Source organism: Oncorhynchus keta, chromosome 1 (assembly GCF_023373465.1).
Source record: "Oncorhynchus keta strain PuntledgeMale-10-30-2019 chromosome 1, Oket_V2, whole genome shotgun sequence".
Taxonomy (NCBI): Eukaryota; Metazoa; Chordata; class Actinopteri; order Salmoniformes; family Salmonidae; genus Oncorhynchus; species Oncorhynchus keta.
In genome coordinates, this window is record NC_068421.1 from 89,037,172 (window position 1) to 89,058,703 (window position 21,532).

General features: G+C 46.0%; 1 protein-coding gene across 4 annotated transcripts in view; it reads left to right on the top strand.

The window, feature by feature from the left end:
- The window catches only part of dennd1b (DENN/MADD domain containing 1B), a 250,760-nt gene extending 229,552 nt beyond the window's left edge, over window positions 1-21,208 (top strand). For all 4 annotated transcript variants that reach the window (XM_052464186.1, XM_052464162.1, XM_052464172.1 and 1 more), the window contains 3 exons: window positions 14,585-14,658; window positions 15,014-15,233; window positions 15,396-21,208. In XM_052464186.1, the coding sequence (XP_052320146.1) occupies window positions 14,585-14,658; window positions 15,014-15,233; window positions 15,396-16,316 (1,215 nt within the window). In that variant the 3' untranslated portion in view covers window positions 16,317-21,208. The remainder of the gene's footprint in view (window positions 1-14,584; window positions 14,659-15,013; window positions 15,234-15,395) is intronic.
- The last annotated feature ends 324 nt before the right edge of the window (window positions 21,209-21,532 follow it).

Genomic DNA, 21,532 nt, shown 5'->3' on the forward strand with positions numbered 1-21,532 from the left:
TCGCAATGAGTCGTCGAGCCACGGGGCGGGAGGGGAGGACCGAGCCGGCCTGGAGGATAGGGGACATAGAGAGTCAAAGGATGCAGAAAGGGAGGAGAGGAGGGTTGGGGAGATAGGTTGGAGAAGGTTTGAGCAGAGGGAAGAGATGATAGGATGGAAGAGGAGAGAGTAGCGGGGGAGAGAGAGCGAAGGTTGGGACGGCGCAATACCATCCGAGTAGGGGCAGTGTGGGAGGTGTTGGATGAGAGCGAGAGGAAAAGGATACAAGGTAGTGGTCGGAGACTTGGAGGGGAGTTGCAATGAGGTTAGTGGAAGAACAGCATCTAGTAAAGACGAGGTCGAGCGTATTGCCTGCCTTGTGAGTAGGGGGGAAGGTGAGAGGGTGAGGTCAAAAGAGGAGAGGAGTGGAAAGAAGGAGGCAGAGAGGAATGAGTCAAAGGTAGACGTGGGGAGGTTAAAGTCGCCCAGCACTGTGAGAAGTGAGCCGTCCTCAGGAAAGGAGCTTATCAAGGCATCAAGCTCATTGATGAACTCTCGAGGGAACCTGGAGGGCGATAAATGATAAGGATGTTAAGCTTGAAAGGGCTGGTAACTGTGACAGCATGGAATTCAAAGGAGGCGATAGACAGATGGGTAAGGGAGAAAGAGAGAATGACCACTTGGGAAAGATGAGGATCCCGGTGCCACCACCCCGCTGACCAGGAGCTCTCGGGGTGTGCGGACGAAGAGAGAGCAGTAGGAGTAGCAGTGTTGTCTGTGGTGATCCATGTTTCCGTCAGTGCCAAGAAGTCGAGGGACTGGAGGGAGGCATAGGCTGAGATGAACTCTGCCTTGTTGGCCGCAGATCGGCAGTTCCAGAGGCTACCGGAGACCTGGAACTCCACGTGGGTCGTGCGCGCTGGGACCACCAGATTAGGTGGCCGCGGCCACGCGGTGTGGAGCGTTTGTATGGTCTGTGCAGAGAGGAGAGAACAGGGATAGACAGACACATAGTTGACAGGCTACAGAAGAGGCTACGCTAATGCAAAGGAGATTGGAATGACAAGTGGACTACACGTCTTGAATGTTCAGAAAGTTAAGCTTACGTAGCAAGAATCTTATTGACTAAAATGATTAAAATGATACAGTACTGCTGAAGTAGGCTAGCTGGCAGTGGCTGCCTTGTTGACTTTGTAGGCTAGCTGGCAGTGGCTGCGTTGTTGACACTACACTAATCAAGTCGTTCCGTTGAGTGTAATAGTTTCTGCAGTGCTGTTATTCGGGGGCTAGCTGGCTAGCTAGCAGTGTTGTTTACATTACGTTGCGTTAAAAGAACGACAATAGCTGGCTAGCTAACCTAGAAAATCGCTCTAGACTACACAATTATCTTTGATACAAAGACGGCTATGTAGCTAGCTATGTAGCTAGCTACGATCAAACAAATCAAACCGTTGTACTGTAATGAAATGAAATAAATGTGATACTACCTGTGAATGCGACCGGGTTGTTGAGTCCTATTCGGTAGACGTTGGCTAGCTGTTGGCTAGTTGTTGGCTAGCTGTTGGCTAGCTAGCAGAGTCTCCTACGTTAAGGACGACAAATAGCTGGCTAGCTAACCTCGGTAAATTAAGATAAGATAATCACTCTAAGACTACACACTCTAAACTACACAATTATCTTGGATACGAAGACAGCAAAGACAGCTATGTAGCTATCTAACACTACACTAATCAAGTCGTTCAGTTGAGTGTAATAGTTACTACAGTGCTGCTAATCGGTGGGCGTTTGCTAGCTGGCTAGCTGCTGGGCAAATAGCAGTGAAGACTACGTTAGGACGACGAAATACGATAATTATGCAATTATCTTTGATACAAAGACGGCTATGTAGCTAGCTATGAGATGGGTATGAATATTAGATGGTTTGAGGTGGGTATGGTTATGAGAGTTTGAGGTGGGTATGGTTATGAGATGGGTTGAGGTGGTTATGAATATTAGATGGGTTGAGGTGGGTATGGTTATGAGGTGGGTATGGTTATGAGATGGGTTGAGGTGGGTATGGTTTTGAGATGGGTTGAGGTGGTTATGAATATTAGATGGGCTGAGGTGGGTATGGTTATGAGATGGGTTGAGGTGGGTATGATTATGAGATGAGTTTAGGTGGGTATGGTCTATGAGATGGGTTGAGGTGGGTATGGTTATGAGGTGGGTATGGTTATGAGATGGGTTGAGGTGGGTATGATTATGAGATGAGTTTAGGTGGGTATGGTCTATGAGATGGGTTGAGGTGGGTATGGTTATGAGGTGGGTATGGTTATGAGATGGGTTGAGGTGGGTATGGTCTATGAGATGGGTTGAGGTGGGTATGGTTGTGAGATGGGTTGAGGTGGGTATGGTCTATGAGATGGGTATGGTTATGAGATGGGTTGAGGTGGGTATGGTTATGAGATGGGTTGAGGTGGGTATGGTTATGAGATGGGTTGAAGTGGGTATGGTTATGAGATGGGTATGGTTATGAGGTGGGTTGAGATGGGTATGGTTATGAGATGGGTATGGTTATGAGATGGGTTGAGGCGAGTATGGTCATGAGATGGTTATGAGATGGGTTGAGGTGGGTATGGTTATGAGATGGGTTGAGGTGGGTATGGTTATGAGGTGGGTATGGTTATGAGATGGGTATGGTTATGAGATGGGTTGAGGCGGGTATGGTTATGAGATGGGTTGAGGCGGGTATGGTCATGAGATGGGTTGAGGCGGGTATGGTCATGAGATGGGTTGAGGTGGGTATGGTCATGAGATGGGTTGAGGTGGGTATGGTTATGAGATGGGTTGAGGCGGGTATGGTCATGAGATGGGTATGGTTATGAGATGGGTTGAGCCGGGTATGGTCATGAGATGGGTTGAGGTGGGTATGGTTATGAGATGGGTTGAGGTGGGTATGGTCATGAGATGGGTATGGTTATGAGATGGGTTGAGGTGGGTATGGTTATGAGATGGGTATGGTTATGAAATGGGTTGAGGCGAGTATGGTTATGAGATGGTTATGAGATGGGTATGGTTATGAGATGGGTTGAGGCGGGTATGGTTATGAGATGGGTTGAGGTGGGTATGGTTATGAGATGGGTATGGTTATGAAATGGGTTGAGGCGAGTATGGTTATGAGATGGGTTGAGGTGGGTATGGTTATGAGATGGGTTGAGGTGGGTATGGTCATGAGATGGGTATGGTTATGAGATGGGTTGAGGTGGGTATGGTTATGAGATGGGTATGGTTATGAGATGGGTTGAGGCGGGTATGGTCATGAGATGGGTTGAGGTGGGTATGGTTATGAGATGGGTTGAGGTGGGTATGGTTATGAGATGGGTTGAGGTGGGTATGCCCTCTCAGACACACTGTGTTTGTATGGTCTGTGCAGAGAGGAGAGAACAGGGATAGACAGACACATAGTTGACAGGCTACAGAAGAGGCTACGTTAATGCAAAGGAGATTGGAATGACAAGTGGACTACACGTCTCTAATGTTCAGAAAGTTTAGCTTACGTAGCAAGAATCTTATTGACTAAAATGATTAAAATGATACAGTACTGCTGAAGTAGGCTAGCTGGCAGTGGCTGCCTTGTTGACTTTGTAGGCTAGCTGGCAGTGGCTGCGTTGTTGACACTACACTAATCAAGTCGTTCCGTTGAGTGTAATAGTTTCTGCAGTGCTGCTATTCGGGGCTAGCTGGCTAGCTAGCAGTGTTGTTTACGTTACGTTGCGTTAAAGAACGACAATAGCTGGCTAGCTAACCTAGAAAATCGCTCTAGACTACACAATTATCTTTGATACAAAGACGGCTATGTAGCTAGCTATGTAGCTAGCTACGATCAAACAAATCAAACCGTTGTACTGTAATGAAATGAAATAAATGTGATACTACCTGTGAATGCGACCGGGTTGTTGAGTCCTATTCGGTAGACGTTGGCTAGCTGTCGGCTAGCTGTTGGCTAGTTGTTGGCTAGCTGTTGGCTAGCTAGCAGAGTCTCCTACGTTAAGGACGACAAATAGCTGGCTAGCTAACCTCGGTAAATTAAGATAAGATAATCACTCTAAGACTACACACTCTAAATTACACAATTATCTTGGATACGAAGACAGCAAAGACAGCTATGTAGCTAGCTAACACTACACTAATCAAGTCGTTCAGTTGAGTGTAATAGTTACTACAGTGCTGCTAATCGGTGGGCGTTTGCTAGCTGGCTAGCTGGCTAGCTGCTGGGCAAATAGCAGTGAAGACTACGTTAGGACGACGAAATACGATAATTATGCAATTATCTTTGATACAAAGACGGCTATGTAGCTAGCTATGAGATGGGTATGAATATTAGATGGTTTGAGATGGGTATGGTTATGAGAGTTTGAGGTGGGTATGGTTATGAGATGGGTTGAGGTGGTTATGAATATTAGATGGGCTGAGGTGGGTATGGTTATGAGATGGGTTGAGGTGGGTATGGTTTTGAGATGGGTTGAGGTGGTTATGAATATTAGATGGGCTGAGGTGGGTATGGTTTTGAGATGGGTTGAGGTGGTTATGAATATTAGATGGGTTGAGGTGGGTATGGTTATGAGATGGGTTGAGGTGGTTATGAATATTAGATGGGTTGAGGTGGGTATGGTTATGAGATGGGTTGAGGTGGTTATGAATATTAAATGGGTTGAGGTGGGTATGGTTATGAGGTGGGTATGGTTATGAGATGGGTTGAGGTGGTTATGAATATTAGATGGGCTGAGGTGGGTATGGTTATGAGGTGGGTATCGTTATGAGATGGGTTGAGGTGGGTATGATTATGAGATGAGTTTAGGTGAGTATGGTCTATGAGATGGGTTGAGGTGGGTATGGTTGTGAGACGTGTATGGTGATGAGTTGAGGTGGGTATGGTCTATGAGATGGGTCGAGTGGGTATGGTTGTGAGATGGGTATGGTTATGAGATGGGTTGAGGTGGATATGAATATGAGATGGGTTGAGGTGGGTATGGTCTATGAGATGGGTTGAGGTGGGTATGGTTATGAGATGGGTTGAGGTGGGTATGGTCTATGAGATGGGTTGAGGTGGGTATGGTTGTGAGATGGGTTGAGGTGGGTATGGTCTATGAGATGGGTATGGTTATGAGATGGGTATGGTTATGAGATGGGTTGAGGTGGATATGAATATGAGATGGGTTGAGGTGGGTATGGTCTATGAGATGGGTTGAGGTGGGTATGGTTGTGAGATGGGTATGGTTATGAGATGGGTTGAGGTGGATATGAATATGAGATGGGTTGAGGTGGGTATGGTCTATGAGATGGGTTGAGGTGGGTATGGTTATGAGGTGGGTATGGTTATGAGATGGGTTGAGGTGGGTATGGTCTATGAGATGGGTTGAGGTGGGTATGGTTGTGAGATGGGTTGAGGTGGGTATGGTCTATGAGATGGGTATGGTTATGAGATGGGTTGAGGTGGGTATGGTTATGAGATGGGTTGAGGTGGGTATGGTTATGAGATGGGTTGAAGTGGGTATGGTTATGAGATGGGTATGGTTATGAGGTGGGTTGAGATGGGTATGGTTATGAGATGGGTATGGTTATGAGATGGGTTGAGGCGAGTATGGTCATGAGATGGTTATGAGATGGGTTGAGGTGGGTATGGTTATGAGATGGGTTGAGGTGGGTATGGTTATGAGGTGGGTATGGTTATGAGATGGGTATGGTTATGAGATGGGTTGAGGCGGGTATGGTTATGAGATGGGTTGAGGCGGGTATGGTCATGAGATGGGTTGAGGCGGGTATGGTCATGAGATGGGTTGAGGTGGGTATGGTCATGAGATGGGTTGAGGTGGGTATGGTTATGAGATGGGTTGAGGCGGGTATGGTCATGAGATGGGTATGGTTATGAGATGGGTTGAGGCGGGTATGGTCATGAGATGGGTTGAGGTGGGTATGGTTATGAGATGGGTTGAGGTGGGTATGGTCATGAGATGGGTATGGTTATGAGATGGGTTGAGGTGGGTATGGTTATGAGATGGGTATGGTTATGAAATGGGTTGAGGCGAGTATGGTTATGAGATGGTTATGAGATGGGTATGGTTATGAGATGGGTTGAGGCGGGTATGGTTATGAGATGGGTTGAGGTGGGTATGGTTATGAGATGGGTATGGTTATGAGATGGGTTGAGGCGGGTATGGTTATGAGATGGGTTGAGGTGGGTATGGTTATGAGATGGGTTGAGGTGGGTATGGTCATGAGATGGGTATGGTTATGAGATGGGTTGAGGTGGGTATGGTTATGAGATGGGTATGGTTATGAGATGGGTTGAGGCGGGTATGGTCATGAGATGGGTTGAGGTGGGTATGGTTATGAGATGGGTTGAGGTGGGTATGGTTATGAGATGGGTTGAGGTGGGTATGCCCTCTCAGACACACTGTGTTTGTATGGTCTGTGCAGAGAGGAGAGAACAGGGATAGACAGACACATAGTTGACAGGCTACAGAAGAGGCTACGCTAATGCAAAGGAGATTGGAATGACAAGTGGACTACACGTCTCGAATGTTCAGAAAGTTAAGCTTACGTAGCAAGAATCTTATTGACTAAAATGATTAAAATGATACAGTACTGCTGAAGTAGGCTAGCTGGCAGTGGCTGCCTTGTTGACTTTGTAGGCTAGCTGGCAGTGGCTGCGTTGTTGACACTACACTAATCAAGTCGTTCCGTTGAGTGTAATAGTTTCTGCAGTGCTGCTATTCGGGGGCTAGCTGGCTAGCTAGCAGTGTTGTTTACGTTACGTTGCGTTAAAAGAACGACAATAGCTGGCTAGCTAACCTAGAAAATCGCTCTAGACTACACAATTATCTTTGATACAAAGACGGCTATGTAGCTAGCTATGTAGCTAGCTACGATCAAACAAATCAAACCGTTGTACTGTAATGAAATGAAATAAATGTGATACTACCTGTGAATGCGACCGGGTTGTTGAGTCCTATTCGGTAGACGTTGGCTAGCTGTCGGCTAGCTGTTGGCTAGTTGTTGGCTAGCTGTTGGCTAGCTAGCAGAGTCTCCTACGTTAAGGACGACAAATAGCTGGCTAGCTAACCTCGGTAAATTAAGATAAGATAATCACTCTAAGACTACACACTCTAAATTACACAATTATCTTGGATACGAAGACAGCAAAGACAGCTATGTAGCTAGCTAACACTACACTAATCAAGTCGTTCAGTTGAGTGTAATAGTTACTACAGTGCTGCTAATCGGTGGCGTTTGCTAGCTGGCTAGCTGCTGGGCAAATAGCAGTGAAGACTACGTTAGACGACGAAATACGATAATTATGCAATTATCTTTGATACAAAGACGGCTATGTAGCTAGCTATGAGATGGGTATGAATATTAGATGGTTTGAGATGGGTATGGTTATGAGAGTTTGAGGTGGGTATGGTTATGAGATGGGTTGAGGTGGTTATGAATATTAGATGGGCTGAGGTGGGTATGGTTATGAGATGGGTTGAGGTGGTTATGAATATTAGATGGGCTGAGGTGGGTATGGTTTTGAGATGGGGTTGAGGTGGTTATGAATATTAGATGGGTTGAGGTGGGTATGGTTATGAGATGGGTTGAGGTGGTTATGAATATTAGATGGGTTGAGGTGGGTATGGTTATGAGATGGGTTGAGGTGGTTATGGATCTTAAATGGGTTGAGGTGGGTATGGTTATGAGGTGGGTATGGTTATGAGATGGGTTGAGGTGGTTATGAATATTAGATGGGCTGAGGTGGGTATGGTTATGAGGTGGGTATCGTTATGAGATGGGTTGAGGTGGGTATGATTATGAGATGAGTTTAGGTGAGTATGGTCTATGAGATGGGTTGAGGTGGGTATGGTTGTGAGACGTGTATGGTGATGAGTTGAGGTGGGTATGGTCTATGAGATGGGTTGAGTGGGTATGGTTGTGAGATGGGTATGGTTATGAGATGGGTTGAGGTGGATATGAATATGAGATGGGTTGAGGTGGGTATGGTCTATGAGATGGGTTGAGGTGGGTATGGTTATGAGATGGGTTGAGGTGGGTATGGTCTATGAGATGGGTTGAGGTGGGTATGGTTGTGAGGTGGGTATGGTCTATGAGATGGGTATGGTTATGAGATGGGTTCAGGTGGGTATGGTTATGAGATGGGTTGAGGTGGGTATGGTTATGAGATGGGTTGAGGTGGGTATGATTATGAGATGGGTATGGTTATGAGGTGGGTATGGTTATGAGATGGGTATGGTTATGAGATGGGTTGAGGTGGGTATGGTTATGAGATGGGTATGGTTATGAGATGGGTTGAGGTGGGTATGGTTATGATATGAGTTGAGGTGGGTATGGTCTATGAGATGGGTTGAGGCGGGTATGGTTATGAGATGGGTATGGTTATGAGATGGGTATGGTTATGAGATGGGTTGAGGCGGGTATGGTTATGAGATGGGTATGGTTATGAGATGGGTTGAGGTGGGTATGGTTATGATATGAGTTGAGGTGGGTATGGTCTATGAGATGGGTTGAGGTGGGTATGGATGTGAGATGGGTATGGTTATGAGATGGGTTGAGGTGGGTATGGTTATGATATGAGTTGAGGTGGGTATGGTCATGAGATGGTTATGAGATGGGTATGGTTGTGAGATGGGTTGAGGTGGGTATGGTTATGATATGAGTTGAGGTGGGTATGGTCTATGAGATGGGTTGAGGTGGGTATGGTTATGAGTTGGGTATGGTTATGAGGTGGGTATGGTTATGAGATGGGTATGGTTATGAGATGGGTTGAGGCGGGTATGGTCATGAGATGGGTTGAGGCGGGTATGGTTATGAGATGGGTTGAGGTGGGTATGGTTATGAGATGGGTATGGTTATGAGATGGGTTGAGGTGGGTATGGTTATGATATGAGTTGAGGTGGGTATGGTCTATGAGATGGGTTGAGGTGGGTATGGTTGTGAGATGGGTATGGTTATGAGATGGGTTGAGGTGGGTATGGTCTATGAGATGGGTTGAGGTGGGTATGGTTATGAGTTGGGTATGGTTATGAGGTGGGTATGGTTATGAGATGGGTATGGTTATGAGATGGGTTGAGGCGGGTATGGTCATGAGATGGGTTGAGGCGGGTATGGTTATGAGATGGGTTGAGGTGGGTATGGTTATGAGATGGGATGAGGTGGGTATGCCCTCTCAGACACACTGAGAGGGCCCGCTTCCCTAAACACGCCCCAGTGCTCAAATAGCAGCAAGAACCATGACGTGTGTGTGTGCGTGTGTGCGTGTGCGCGTGTGCGCGTGTATGTGCGTGTATGTGCGTGTATGTGCGTGTGTGTGTGTGTGTGTGTGCGTGTGTGCACCCTAAATGAGCAGAGATCAGCAACACGTTTACATTCCTCCCTTCTGGCTGGCACTGTGTCAGCTAATCAAGACCAGGTTGGTGCAACGCCCTAATGTTTCCCCCCTCCCCTCAGTCTTCAGGGGTTTTAGGTCCCCTTTTTCCTCTTTCTCTCCCTCAATTGGATCTGTCCTCTCTCTTTATTTATTTATTTATTTATCTCTGTCATAGGTCATGGTTGCTCTCTGGGAGCCGGGGAAAGTTACAGGCTTTGATAATGTGGCAAACCTGATTTTATAGGCTGCGTATAGAGAGTGAAATAGGGGTGTGAAGGAGAGAGAGAGACTGGGATGGAGAGATGATGGTAGAGGACAATGGAGAAAGGGAGAGTCGGCGTGAGAGGTCTTGACAAACGAAGAGTGAGATAGAGGGACATTTAAAGAGAGTTAGAGACTGAATTAGAGGGACATTTAAAGAGAGGTAGAGACTGTGAATTAGAGGGACATTTAAAGAGGTAGAGACTGAATTAGAGGGACATTTAAATAGGGGTAGAGACTGTGAATTAGAGGGACATTTAAAGAGAGTTAGAGACTGAATTAGAGGGACATTTAAAGAGGTAGAGACTGAATTAGAGGGACATTTAAATAGGGGTAGAGACTGTGAATTAGAGGGACATTTAAAGAGGTAGAGACTGTGAATTAGAGGGACATTTAAAGAGGTAGAGACTGAATTAGAGGGACATTTAAATAGGGGTAGAGACTGTGAATTAGAGGGACATTTAAAGAGGTAGAGACTGTGAATTAGAGGGGCATTTAAAGAGAGGTAGAGACTGTGAATTAGAGGGACATTTAAAGAGGTAGAGACTGAATTAGAGGGACATTTAAAGAGGGGTAGAGACTGAATTAGAGGGACATTTAAAGAGGGGTAGAGACTGTGAATTAGAGGGACATTTAAAGAGAGGTAGAGACTGTGAATTAGAGGGGCATTTAAAGAGGTAGAGACTGTGAATTAGAGGGACATTTAAAGAGGTAGATACTGTGAATTAGAGGGACATTTAAAGAGGTAGAGACTGAATTAGAGGGACATTTAAAGAGGGTAGAGACTGTGAATTAGAGGGACATTTAAAGAGGTAGAGACTGAATTAGAGGGACATTTAAATAGGGGTAGAGACTGTGAATTAGAGGGACATTTAAAGAGAGTTAGAGACTGAATTAGAGGGACATTTAAAGAGAGTTACAGACTGAATTAGAGGGACATTTAAAGAGAGGTAGAGACTGTGAATTAGAGGGGCATTTAAAGAGGTAGAGACTGAATTAGAGGGACATTTAAATAGGGGTAGAGACTGAATTAGAGGGACATTTAAAGAGGTAGAGACTGAATTAGAGGGACATTTAAAGAGGTAGAGACTGAATTAGAGGGACATTTAAAGAGGTAGAGACTGTGAATTAGAGGGACATTTAAATAGGGGTAGAGACTGTGAATTAGAGGGACATTTAAAGAGGTAGAGACTGTGAATTAGAGGGACATTTAAAGAGAGGTAGAGACTGAATTAGAGGGACATTTAAAGAGAGTTACAGACTGAATTAGAGGGACATTTAAAGAGAGGTAGAGACTGTGAATTAGAGGGACATTTAAAGAGGTAGAGACTGAATTAGAGGGACATTTAAATAGGGGTAGAGACTGTGAATTAGAGGGACATTTAAAGAGGTAGAGACTGTGAATTAGAGGGACATTTAAAGAGAGGTAGAGACTGTGAATTAGAGGGACATTTAAAGAGAGGTAGAGACTGAATTAGAGGGACATTTAAAGAGAGGTAGAGACTGTGAATTAGAGGGACATTTAAAGAGAGGTAGAGACTGAATTAGAGGGGCATTTAAAGAGAGGTAGAGACTGTGAATTAGAGGGACAATTAAAGGGGTAGAGACTGTGAATTAGAGGGGCATTTGAAGAGAGGTAGAGACTGTGAATTAGAGGGACATTTAAAGAGGTAGAGACTGTGAATTAGAGGGACATTTGAAGAGAGGTAGAGACTGTGAATTAGAGGGACATTTAAAGAGAGGTAGAGACTGTGAATTAGAGGGACATTTAAAGAGAGGTAGAGACTGAATTAGAGGGACATTTAAAGAGAGGTAGAGACTGTGAATTAGAGGGACATTTAAAGAGAGGTAGAGACTGTGAATTAGAGGGACATTTGAAGAGAGGTAGAGACTGTGAATTAGAGGGACATTTCAAGAGGTAGAGACTGTGAATTAGAGGGACATTTAAAGAGGTAGAGACTGTGAATTAGAGGGACATTTCAAGAGGTAGAGACTGTGAATTAGAGGGACATTTAAAGAGAGGTAGAGACTGAATTAGAGGGACATTTGAAGAGGTAGAGACTGTGAATTAGAGGGACATTTAAAGAGGTAGAGACTGAATTAGAGGGACATTTAAAGAGGGGTAGAGACTGAATTAGAGGGACATTTAAAGAGTGGTAGAGACTGGTTTAGAGGGGCATTTGAAGAGAGCTAGAGACTGGGAATTAGAGGGACATTTAAAGAGGTAGAGACTGTGAATTAGAGGGACATTTAAAGAGGTAGAGACTGTGAGATAGAGGGGCATATAAAGAGAGGTAGAGACTGTGAGATAGAGGGGCATATAAAGAGAGGTAGAGACTGTGAGATAGAGGGGCATATAAAGAGAGGTAGAGACTGAATTAGAGGGACATTTAAAGAGGTAGAGACTGTGGTTTAGAGGGGCATTTGAAGAGAGGTAGAGACTGTGAATTAGAGGGACATTTAAAGAGGTAGAGACTGAATTAGAGGGACATTTAAAGAGGGGTAGAGACTGAATTAGAGGGACATTTAAAGAGAGCTAGAGACTGGGAATTAGAGGGACATTTAAAGAGGTAGAGACTGTGAATTAGAGGGACATTTAAAGAGGTAGAGACATGTAAAGAGATAGAGGGGCATATAAAGAGAGGTAGAGACTGTGAGATAGAGGGGCATATAAAGAGAGGTAGAGACTGTGAGATAGAGGGGCATATAAAGAGAGGTAGAGACTTTAAAGTGAGATAGAGGGACATTTAAAGAGAGGTAGAGACTGTGAGATAGAGGGGCATATAAAGAGAGGTAGAGACTGAATTAGAGGGACATTTAAAGAGGTAGAGACTGTGGTTTAGAGGGGCATTTGAAGAGAGGTAGAGACTGTGAATTAGAGGGACATTTAAAGAGAGGTAGAGACTGAATTAGAGGGACATTTAAAGAGGTAGAGACTGAATTAGAGGGACATTTAAAGAGGTAGAGACTGAGTAAAACATCACACGTGTGCTGTGGATAAAGGTATGTTTAATACCAGGTCTGGGGCTGAACTCATGGGGGAGGAGGGAGACGCAGTTAAACGTGTTACACAGGTGGCTTATTAAACACATTGGATCTGAGGTACCAGGCGCTGGGCTGGAGTAGGCTGGGGTAGGCTGAGGTAGGCTGGAGTAGGCTGGGGTGGACTGGGGTAGGCTGGGGTGGACTGGGGTAGGCTGGGTAGGCTGAGGTAGACTGGGGTAGACTGGGGTGGACTGGGGTAGGCTGGGGTAGGCTGGGGTAGGCTGGGGTAGGCTGGGGTAGACTGGGGTGGACTGGGGTAGGCTGGGGTGGACTGGGGTAGGCTGGGTAGGCTGAGGTAGACTGGGGTAGGCTGAGGTAGACTGGGGTAGGCTGAGGTAGACTGGGGTGGACTGGGGTAGGCTGGGGTAGACTGGGGTAGGCTGAGGTAGACTGGGGTGGACTGGGGTAGGCTGAGGTAGACTGGGGTAGGCTCAGGTAGACTGGGGTAGGCTGGGGTAGACTGGGGTAGGCTGGGGTAGACTGGGGTAGGCTGGGGTAGGCTGGGGTAGACTGGGGTAGGCTGAGGTAGACTGGGGTAGGCTGAGGTAGACTGGGGTAGGCTGGGGTAGGCTGGGGTAGGCTGGGGTAGGCTGGGGTAGGCTGAGGTAGACTGGGGTAGGCTGGGGTGGACTGGGGTAGGCTGAGGTAGACTGGGGTAGGCTGGGGTAGGCTGGGGTAGGCTGGGGTGGACTGGGGTAGGCTGAGGTAGACTGGGGTAGGCTGAGGTAGACTGGGCTGGGCTGGGGTAGGCTGGGATGGGCTGGGGTAGGCTGGGATGGGCTGGGGTAGGCTGGGGTTGGCTGGGGTAGGCTGGGGTAGGCTGGGGTGGACTGGGGTAGGCTGGGTGGACTGGGTTTGTCTGGGGGTAGGCTGGGCTGGACTGGGGTAGGCTGAGGTGGGCTGGACTGGGGTAGGCTGGGGTAGGCTGTGGTGGACTGGGGTAGGCTGGGTTAGGCTGGGGTGGACTAGGGTAGGCTGGGGTGGACTGGGGTAGGCTGAGGTAGGCTGGGCTGGGCTGGGGTAGGCTGGGGTAGGCTGGGGTGGACTGGTTTTGACTGGGCTGGACTGGACTGGGTTTGTCTGGGCTGGACTTGGGTTGGCTGGGGTGGACTGAGGTAGGCTGGGTTTGTCTGGGCTGGACTTGGGTTGGCTGGGGTGGACTGGGGTAGGCTGGGCTGGATTTGGGTGGACTGGGTTTGTCTGGGCTGGACTGGGGTAGGCTGGGTTTGTCTGGGCTGGACTGGGTGGACTGGGTTTGTCTGGGCTGGACTGGGGTGGACTGAGGTAGGCTGGGCTGGACTTGGGTGGACTGGGTTTGTCTGGGCTGGACTGGGGTTGTCTGGGCTGGACTGGGGTTGTCTGGGGTAGGCTGGGCTGGACTGGGGTAGGCTGGGGTGGACTGAGGTAGGCTGGGCTGGACTTGGGTGGACTGGGTTTGTCTGGGCTGGACTGGGGTTGTCTGGGGTAGGCTGGGTTGGGGTGGACTGGGTTGGGTTTGACTGGGCTGGACTGTGGTTGTCTGGGGTGGACTGGGTTGGGTTTGACTGGGCTAGACTGGGGTAGGCTGGGCTGGACTGGGGTAGGCTGGGGTGGACTGGGGTAGGCTGGGGTGGGCTGGGTGGGGCAGATTATATTGGGCTGGACTGGGGCGGGTTGGACCGGATTAGGGTGGACTGGAATAGGGTGGCTCGGGGTGGGGCGTGGTGATGGGGTGGACTGGGGTTGGGTTGGGTAGGGCGGACTGGACTAGACCAGACTGTGATTAACACCCTGTCTCAATGTTACAAACACAGTACAGCACGATCACCATCCAGAGTCATGATGTTGTCCTGTTCAGATGGGATTCACCATGAGTCACCTGAGGAACACTGGTGTGTTTTTTTTTTTTTACAGCATTATGACACCAAGTGTCCCATGGGATGTCCTGACTTTGCCATCGATGGCGATGAAGATGACACTGCCAACAAGTAAGGCTCTGATTTAGAATATGCTGATGCCGATAGAGTCCCAGTATACTGTAGTTTGAATATGTCTGATATCTGACATGGATCTATGTATTAATCCCTCTTCATCCTCCTACCCATACCAATGCTGCCCTCCAGTGGTTTAGTCCAAAAGTACACTTATTGCAATTGATCACAGCCTCTTGGACAGATCAATATTCATGAAATTATCATTGATCTGCTGAAATATTTGCAGGCTTATTTATTTAAATATTTATATACAGAATTGATTTGTGTATTTTTTTTATTTTATGTAGTCATTCATTTGCTGATTTGATTTCCTGATGAATTTTTTCGAATGTAATTTTCTCACCTTCAGGATCTCGTCTGAGGACAGTGGGGAGGTGGCGTCTTACACAGAGGACAGCGACGAATCCTATTCGCTGGAGCTGGACACAGACTCCTCCCACACAGGCCAGATGAACCTATTGGAGGAGATCCTGGACTCTCTGAGCACCACCAGCACAGAGCACGGCAAACTGAGCGCCGCCAAGAGCCTGGACTTCAGTTCAATGGACAACATCAACTACAAGGCAACGGTAAGAGAAATACCTGTAACATCTAAACCGCACTAATCTAACCCCAGATACATACAGTAGATAGACAGAGCCTGGAGGCCTTGGACAATATTGACTATGAGGCACCGGTAAGAGAAAACATCTGTATGTCTAAACCACTCTCTGTGTGTATCTCTGTTCTAGAACACCTCCAACCCCGTCAGTGAGAGCAACCTGCCCCAGGTGTGTACTAGTGGCAGTGGGGTGGTGGGGAGAGGAGGTGTTGGAGGAAGAGAACAGGGAGGGGGCTGGCAGGATGATGGTGCCCTCCACGGGAAGCACCTGCCCCCCTCCCCACGTAGACAGCCCAGCAAGAGCAGCCTCAAGAGGCAGAAGCATATCCTCTCAACGTCCTCTCCACCCATCCTTGCTCCAGCCTCAGAGCAGGACAACCAGGTCCCCAATCTCCAGCCCAAGACCCAGGCCCCTCAGACCAAGGCCCAGCATGAAATCCAACCTAATCCCCGGGCCCTTTATGACACACCCGCTATCTGTCTCTCTCAGCTCTGTCCAGAGGAGTCTTCACTCCCCACACCTCCATCACCATCCCTGGGAGACCACCACATCTCATCCAACCGGTCTCCAGCACCAACTCGTGCCTCCACATGCAATCCTCCACTGGCAACACACACACCACCGCTAACCCACACTAGAGAGTCCCCAAACCCCCAGTTGCTCAGCCCTGAGTCCAAACCCCAGACCACCTCCAGCATCCTGCGGAGGAAGGTGCTGTCCAAGGAAACGATGAGGCAGTACCAGGACAAGAGTCTCCAGAGGCAGGGCAGCAAGAACCGAGAGAGTCTGGGGGTGAAGGCCAGGCAGCCTTCAGTGCTGGTGCCCTGGGAGAGAGAGAGCCCAGAGAAGATGGGTCAGGGAGAGGAGCCGGGGCAAGAACAGGACAGGGTCTCAGGGGCAGAGGTCCAGGAGAAAGGACTTCTGGAGGAGATAGATTCCATGTGTCAGACCAGCCTACAACTGTCCCAGGTCCACTGCAAAAACAACAACACACATGCTAATACCCATTACAACAACCACAGCCACAGCAAAGCCACAGACAAATCTTGAGACAGAAGCAGGGCCAGGGACAAGGGACAGGGGCGGTTGAGGTAGAAGTTGCCTCTAACCACAGATCTACAATCAGACTGCCCTCCTCAAATCCTAACCACTGAGGGAAGAAATGCAAAACCAGACCTTGGACCGCAGGAAGTCAAAAACAGACCAGAAAGTCGGCGTGACACTGCCAGGCAACTGGAGATGATGCGTGTGTTCGCCCTGATACGACTCTTTGATTGACTTACCCTTGTTTTTTCCCCTCTTCCTGCCAACTTTAGGGGTCTGAGTTGAAGACCGGTCATCTCGGTTCTCTTTCTAACCTGCTACAGAATTTAAACAAACCGTCCAATAAGTGAAACAAAGACTGACCGTGTAAACACAGACTGACCGTGTAAACACAGACTGACCGCGTAAACAAAGACTGACCGCGTAAACACAGACTGACCGCGTAAACACAGACTGACCGCGTAAACAAAGACTGACCGCGTAAACAAAGACTGACCGCGTAAACACAGACTGACCGCGTAAACAAAGACTGACCGCGTAAACAAAGACTGACCGCGTAAACAAAGACTGACCGCGTAAACAAAGACTGACCGCGTAAACAAAGACTGACCGCGTAAACACAGACTGACCGCGTAAACACAGACTGACCGCGTAAACACAGACTGACCGCGTAAACAAAGACTGACCGCGTAAACACAGACTGACCGCGTAAACACAGACTGACCGCGTAAACACAGACTGACCGCGTAAACACAGACTGACCGTGTAAACACAGACTGACCGCGTAAACACAGACTGACCGCGTAAACACAGACTGACCGCATAAAAACACACACTGACCGCGTAAACAAAGACTGACCGCGTAAACACAGACTGACCGCGTAAACAAAGACTGACCGCGTAAACAAAGACTGACCGCGTAAACACAGACTGACCGCGTAAACAAAGACTGACCGCGTAAACACAGACTGACCGCGTAAACACAGACTGACCGCGTAAACAAAGACTGACCGCGTAAACACAGACTGACCGCGTAAACACAGACTGACCGCGTAAACACAGACTGACCGCGTAAACACAGACTGACCGCGTAAACACAGACTGACCGCGTAAACACAGACTGACCGCGTAAACACAGACTGACCGCGTAAACACAGACTGACCGCGTAAACAAAGACTGACCGCGTAAACAAAGACTGACCGCGTAAACACAGACTGACCGCGTAAACAAAGGGAAAATATGTGGTGGATTTTAACTCGCATGAAATGGTACATATTACTCATTTACATGGTACTAAAAGATGAGTGTGTTTTAGTTAATAGAGAAGAGATTTAGTTTCCCTCAGATCTGAAAGTATTGTAAGGACACAAAGTAACCCCCCACCTAAGTAACAGGTCCGTTGTATAGTTGCCTAACACGATGCCTTAAACAGAGCTGTGAATTGCTTTTGGCACGGCTCAGTCTTAAAATGTCTAATATATATTTATAGCTGTTACTTCTGGAAATGTTTGATCTGCTTAGATCCACTGTCACATGTCATGAATGTGGAAAAATGGACAGCTTTTTCACTGCACGTAAAGATAGTCAAGGTAGTTTAATATATGTTGCTCCGTTTTGTCTATTTAGAGATGTATGTTTCTCAGGATGCTCCTGTTTGTCAGGACATAAAGGAGAAGAGGAGCTGTGTAAACCGATGATAGGAATAAATAGACAATCCTCTCTCTCTCTCTTTCTCACTCTTTCTCTCTCTCCGTCTCTCTCTCTCTCTGTCTGTTTTCCTCACTCTCTCGCTCTCTGTCTGTTTCTCTCATCTCTCTCTCTGTTTCTCTCCATCTCTCTCTCTGTTTCTCTCCATCTCTCTCTCTGTTTCTCTCCATCTCTCTCTCTCTGTTTCTCTCCATCTTTCTCTCTGTTTCTCTCCATCTCTCTCTCTGTTTCTCTCCTTCTCTCCACTTCTTCCTGCTCCCCTTCATTTACCTTTCCTTGCTCACCATCTTATAACATCTCTTTCCATCCTCCTCTCTCTTCCGTCCTTCCCCCTGGTTTTTGGTGCTGACAGCTAAAATGGAGGCTGACAGCTAAAATGGAGGCTGACAGCTAAAATGGAGGCTGACAGCTAAAATGGAGGCTGACAGCTAAAATGGAGGCTGACAGCTAAAATGGAGGCCAGTAGAGTTGAGTGCTTTAGGTGGAGTGGGATTTTACAAACTAAAATCGTTGCTATGTGCGCACACCAAATGAAATGCAAGCTTTCTCCTAAACACTGAGGTGCCGCTTTCACACTGTGTTTTACCAGAAGGCTTGAGATGATTGTAGAAGGATAACGAAGCAATACGGCTCTCTTCAGAGAGTATGGACAGATGTCTGAAGTGATTTTTAAAAGAATCTCCCATGGAGAGAATGCAAGCCCTTTGGGTAATGTCCAGAGATTGTGACCACTCACTATATGACCACTATAGTACATACAGACAGAAGAAAGTATTGTCCAGTGCTTGTTTGTGGTTATGTTATGATGATGAGTTTAGCCAGTTTTCTCTAGTGCTGTTGGGTGTGCCAATTTAGCGGTAGCTCCCTCCCTGACTGCCGGGCTGTGCTAACGATGAGGTTGTAAAGTGTTCGCCGTGGTTCTGAGAAGTCCCTCGTCTCCACTATTAATTTGGATTTGAAAGGGCCTGTGTACAATTTGTTGGCCTGTTTTATTTCACTCCCCAAAATATTACCTATATGGACAGTTTTGAAGTTTGAAAGCTGTCAATATACTATGCAACAAACAAAAAACATTTAAAGTTGAATAGATTTTTACTTTACCACTATTCATGAATTGTAATCAGATCAGGTAATTGATAATCATATTTGTAAATCCATTGATTAACTGATGGTTTCAATAGATTGTCTGTCATTTGGCCAAAATGTGGGTTTGTGTGCAAGAATGAAGGGTGTGCCTTACAGTATATGAGTAATACTCAGTGTGGTCAACACAAGGTGTTAGGGAGAAAATGTCATTGCTAATGTGTCTTTAAGCTGCTATATGTAACTTTTTGGGTGACCTGACAAAATTCAGAGTTATAGATCTGTCGTTCTCATTGAAAGCCAGTCTTAGAAGCGAAGCGGTAGATCTGTTCTATGTGCTCTATTTCTATGCTTAGTTTATGGGTCTTTTACTTTTCGATTTTGTACACCAGCTTCAAACAGCTGAAAATAAAAAATGTTGGTTATTGAAAAGATATTTCACAGTGGTTTAGATGGTATGATGATTCTCTATACAATACTTGGTTGTTTTGTCGTGAACTGTTAGAATTTTAGGAACCAGGAAATGGAGGAATGATTTCCGCGTAGTGGATCTTTTAAAAGAGGTCAAGTCCTCTCAACATTTCAATAGCTGTTGTCTGCAGTGTTTCTGCATGTAAAACCACTGGCCCACTCGGTGATGAGACTCAGAGATTAAACCACATCCTTAAATGAATGTTGTCAGTTCTTTAACCTATGAAACATAGTCTAGTAGATCAAATAGGTTGAACTGTCATTCTATCTCTGTTTTCCATGTTTATAATCAAGCTTAGCTTACTGTGTGTGTTGGTAGTGTTTTTCTCTTTGCTAGTATTTCAATGATCTTTCTGACTGAGCTCACAAAATAGAGAATGATCTTGCTATTTCTTTGTTGGAAGATGTTCTCTATGTAGTTCTATTTCAAGCTTTGTTTTAGAATGATGAAATATTATTTTCCTGATTACAGTATTTTAAAAGGAGTCTGATAATATATAGTATATTGTATCATAATTCACAGAACAAACACCTAAAATGTTATTGTTGTTAGATCTTATTTTGGGGAAAAGAGGCGTTTTTGTATCATTTAAAACAAGGTGTTAAAAACTCAAACAATTTTCCATCCAGTCACTCACTAAAGCATGTTACAGTATTTCAGTTCATGAGGTGGCAGAAATTCTTGCAATTAATTGACTTTATTTTTCAGTTTTTTGTTATACATGTATATATGAATGGTTGTCTTTTTAAATTCAAAATGTTTTAGTTTTTTTCCTTCAAAATATTACCCGAGCTAATTACTCTTATTTAGTTGTTGAATGGTTATTTTCTTCTTCTTTTTGTTTGTTAATCAAATGAAATGGAGTGAAAGAAAGACGGTGTCTGGTCCGGTAGTATTGTCCAATATGCTTGCCTTGCAAACATGGTGTTGAAATACTGTACTTAGTAGTTATTTTATTATCAAACTGAATTTATTTCTCATGTACTACATGACTACTGTATTTAACTGCTGTGGATTGTGATTGGTTTACTTAAGCAATGTCTTCCTAACACAGTCGGCAAGGAATCCTGTGTGGCTGATTATCAGTGTACTGAACAGCTGGTATTTGTATGACTGAATGTCTGGTTACTGTCTCACTACTTACATGCTGATGCAGAAGAAAACAGGATAAAAGCTGACAGCTTCTATTCTCTTATGATTACATTTCCCTTTTTCCTAATACCCATGTGATATTAAAGATCAAAACCACTGATTGTCAAGAAAACTAACGGAGGCATATCGCTTGTCTTGTAAAACATCCATTTAGTGACTGACAGTACTGAGAGGGACACAGTTCATTCATTCACCTTGTTCATTGGTCCCTAGACATGGTACTGTAATGATTTGAATATGCCGTGTACAACCTACTGAAGTCTAGTGTGTACAAACTTACTTGACATGGTACTGTAACTTACTTGTATGTTCTCAATGCAGAGAAGAAAACAACATATAGGTGAATGTAACATGCTGTGGACTGAGTGGTGCAACTCTATCCACTGTGTCCACTGTGAACTTAAACATTCATTATGTTCATGTATATGCAACATTTCCCTGTATTCCATTTTCAAGTCTATCTCAATAAATAATAATACGAAAGATCAGTGCAATCCTATTCTCCTTTTAATGAAAGTTGATTATTTACCTCAAAATGACATTTAGAAGCTGTAGACATATCAGGCAACTCCATTAACCTATCACTGCTGTTTGCTAGGAGTGGGAAGGGATTGGCAACTCCAGATCTGACAATCTGCTCACTTCACTCTCCTCTTCTCCTTGAGGTTTCTCAACAGTGAACACATTGCCATTGTCATACCCACTATGGAGTCTTCTGTGGCTGTGGTGGCCATAGTGAAGTGCTCCTTAGGGTCCAGCTGCAGGACACTGTGGTGCCCTACGATAACCACTTCTGGTGCTCGTCTG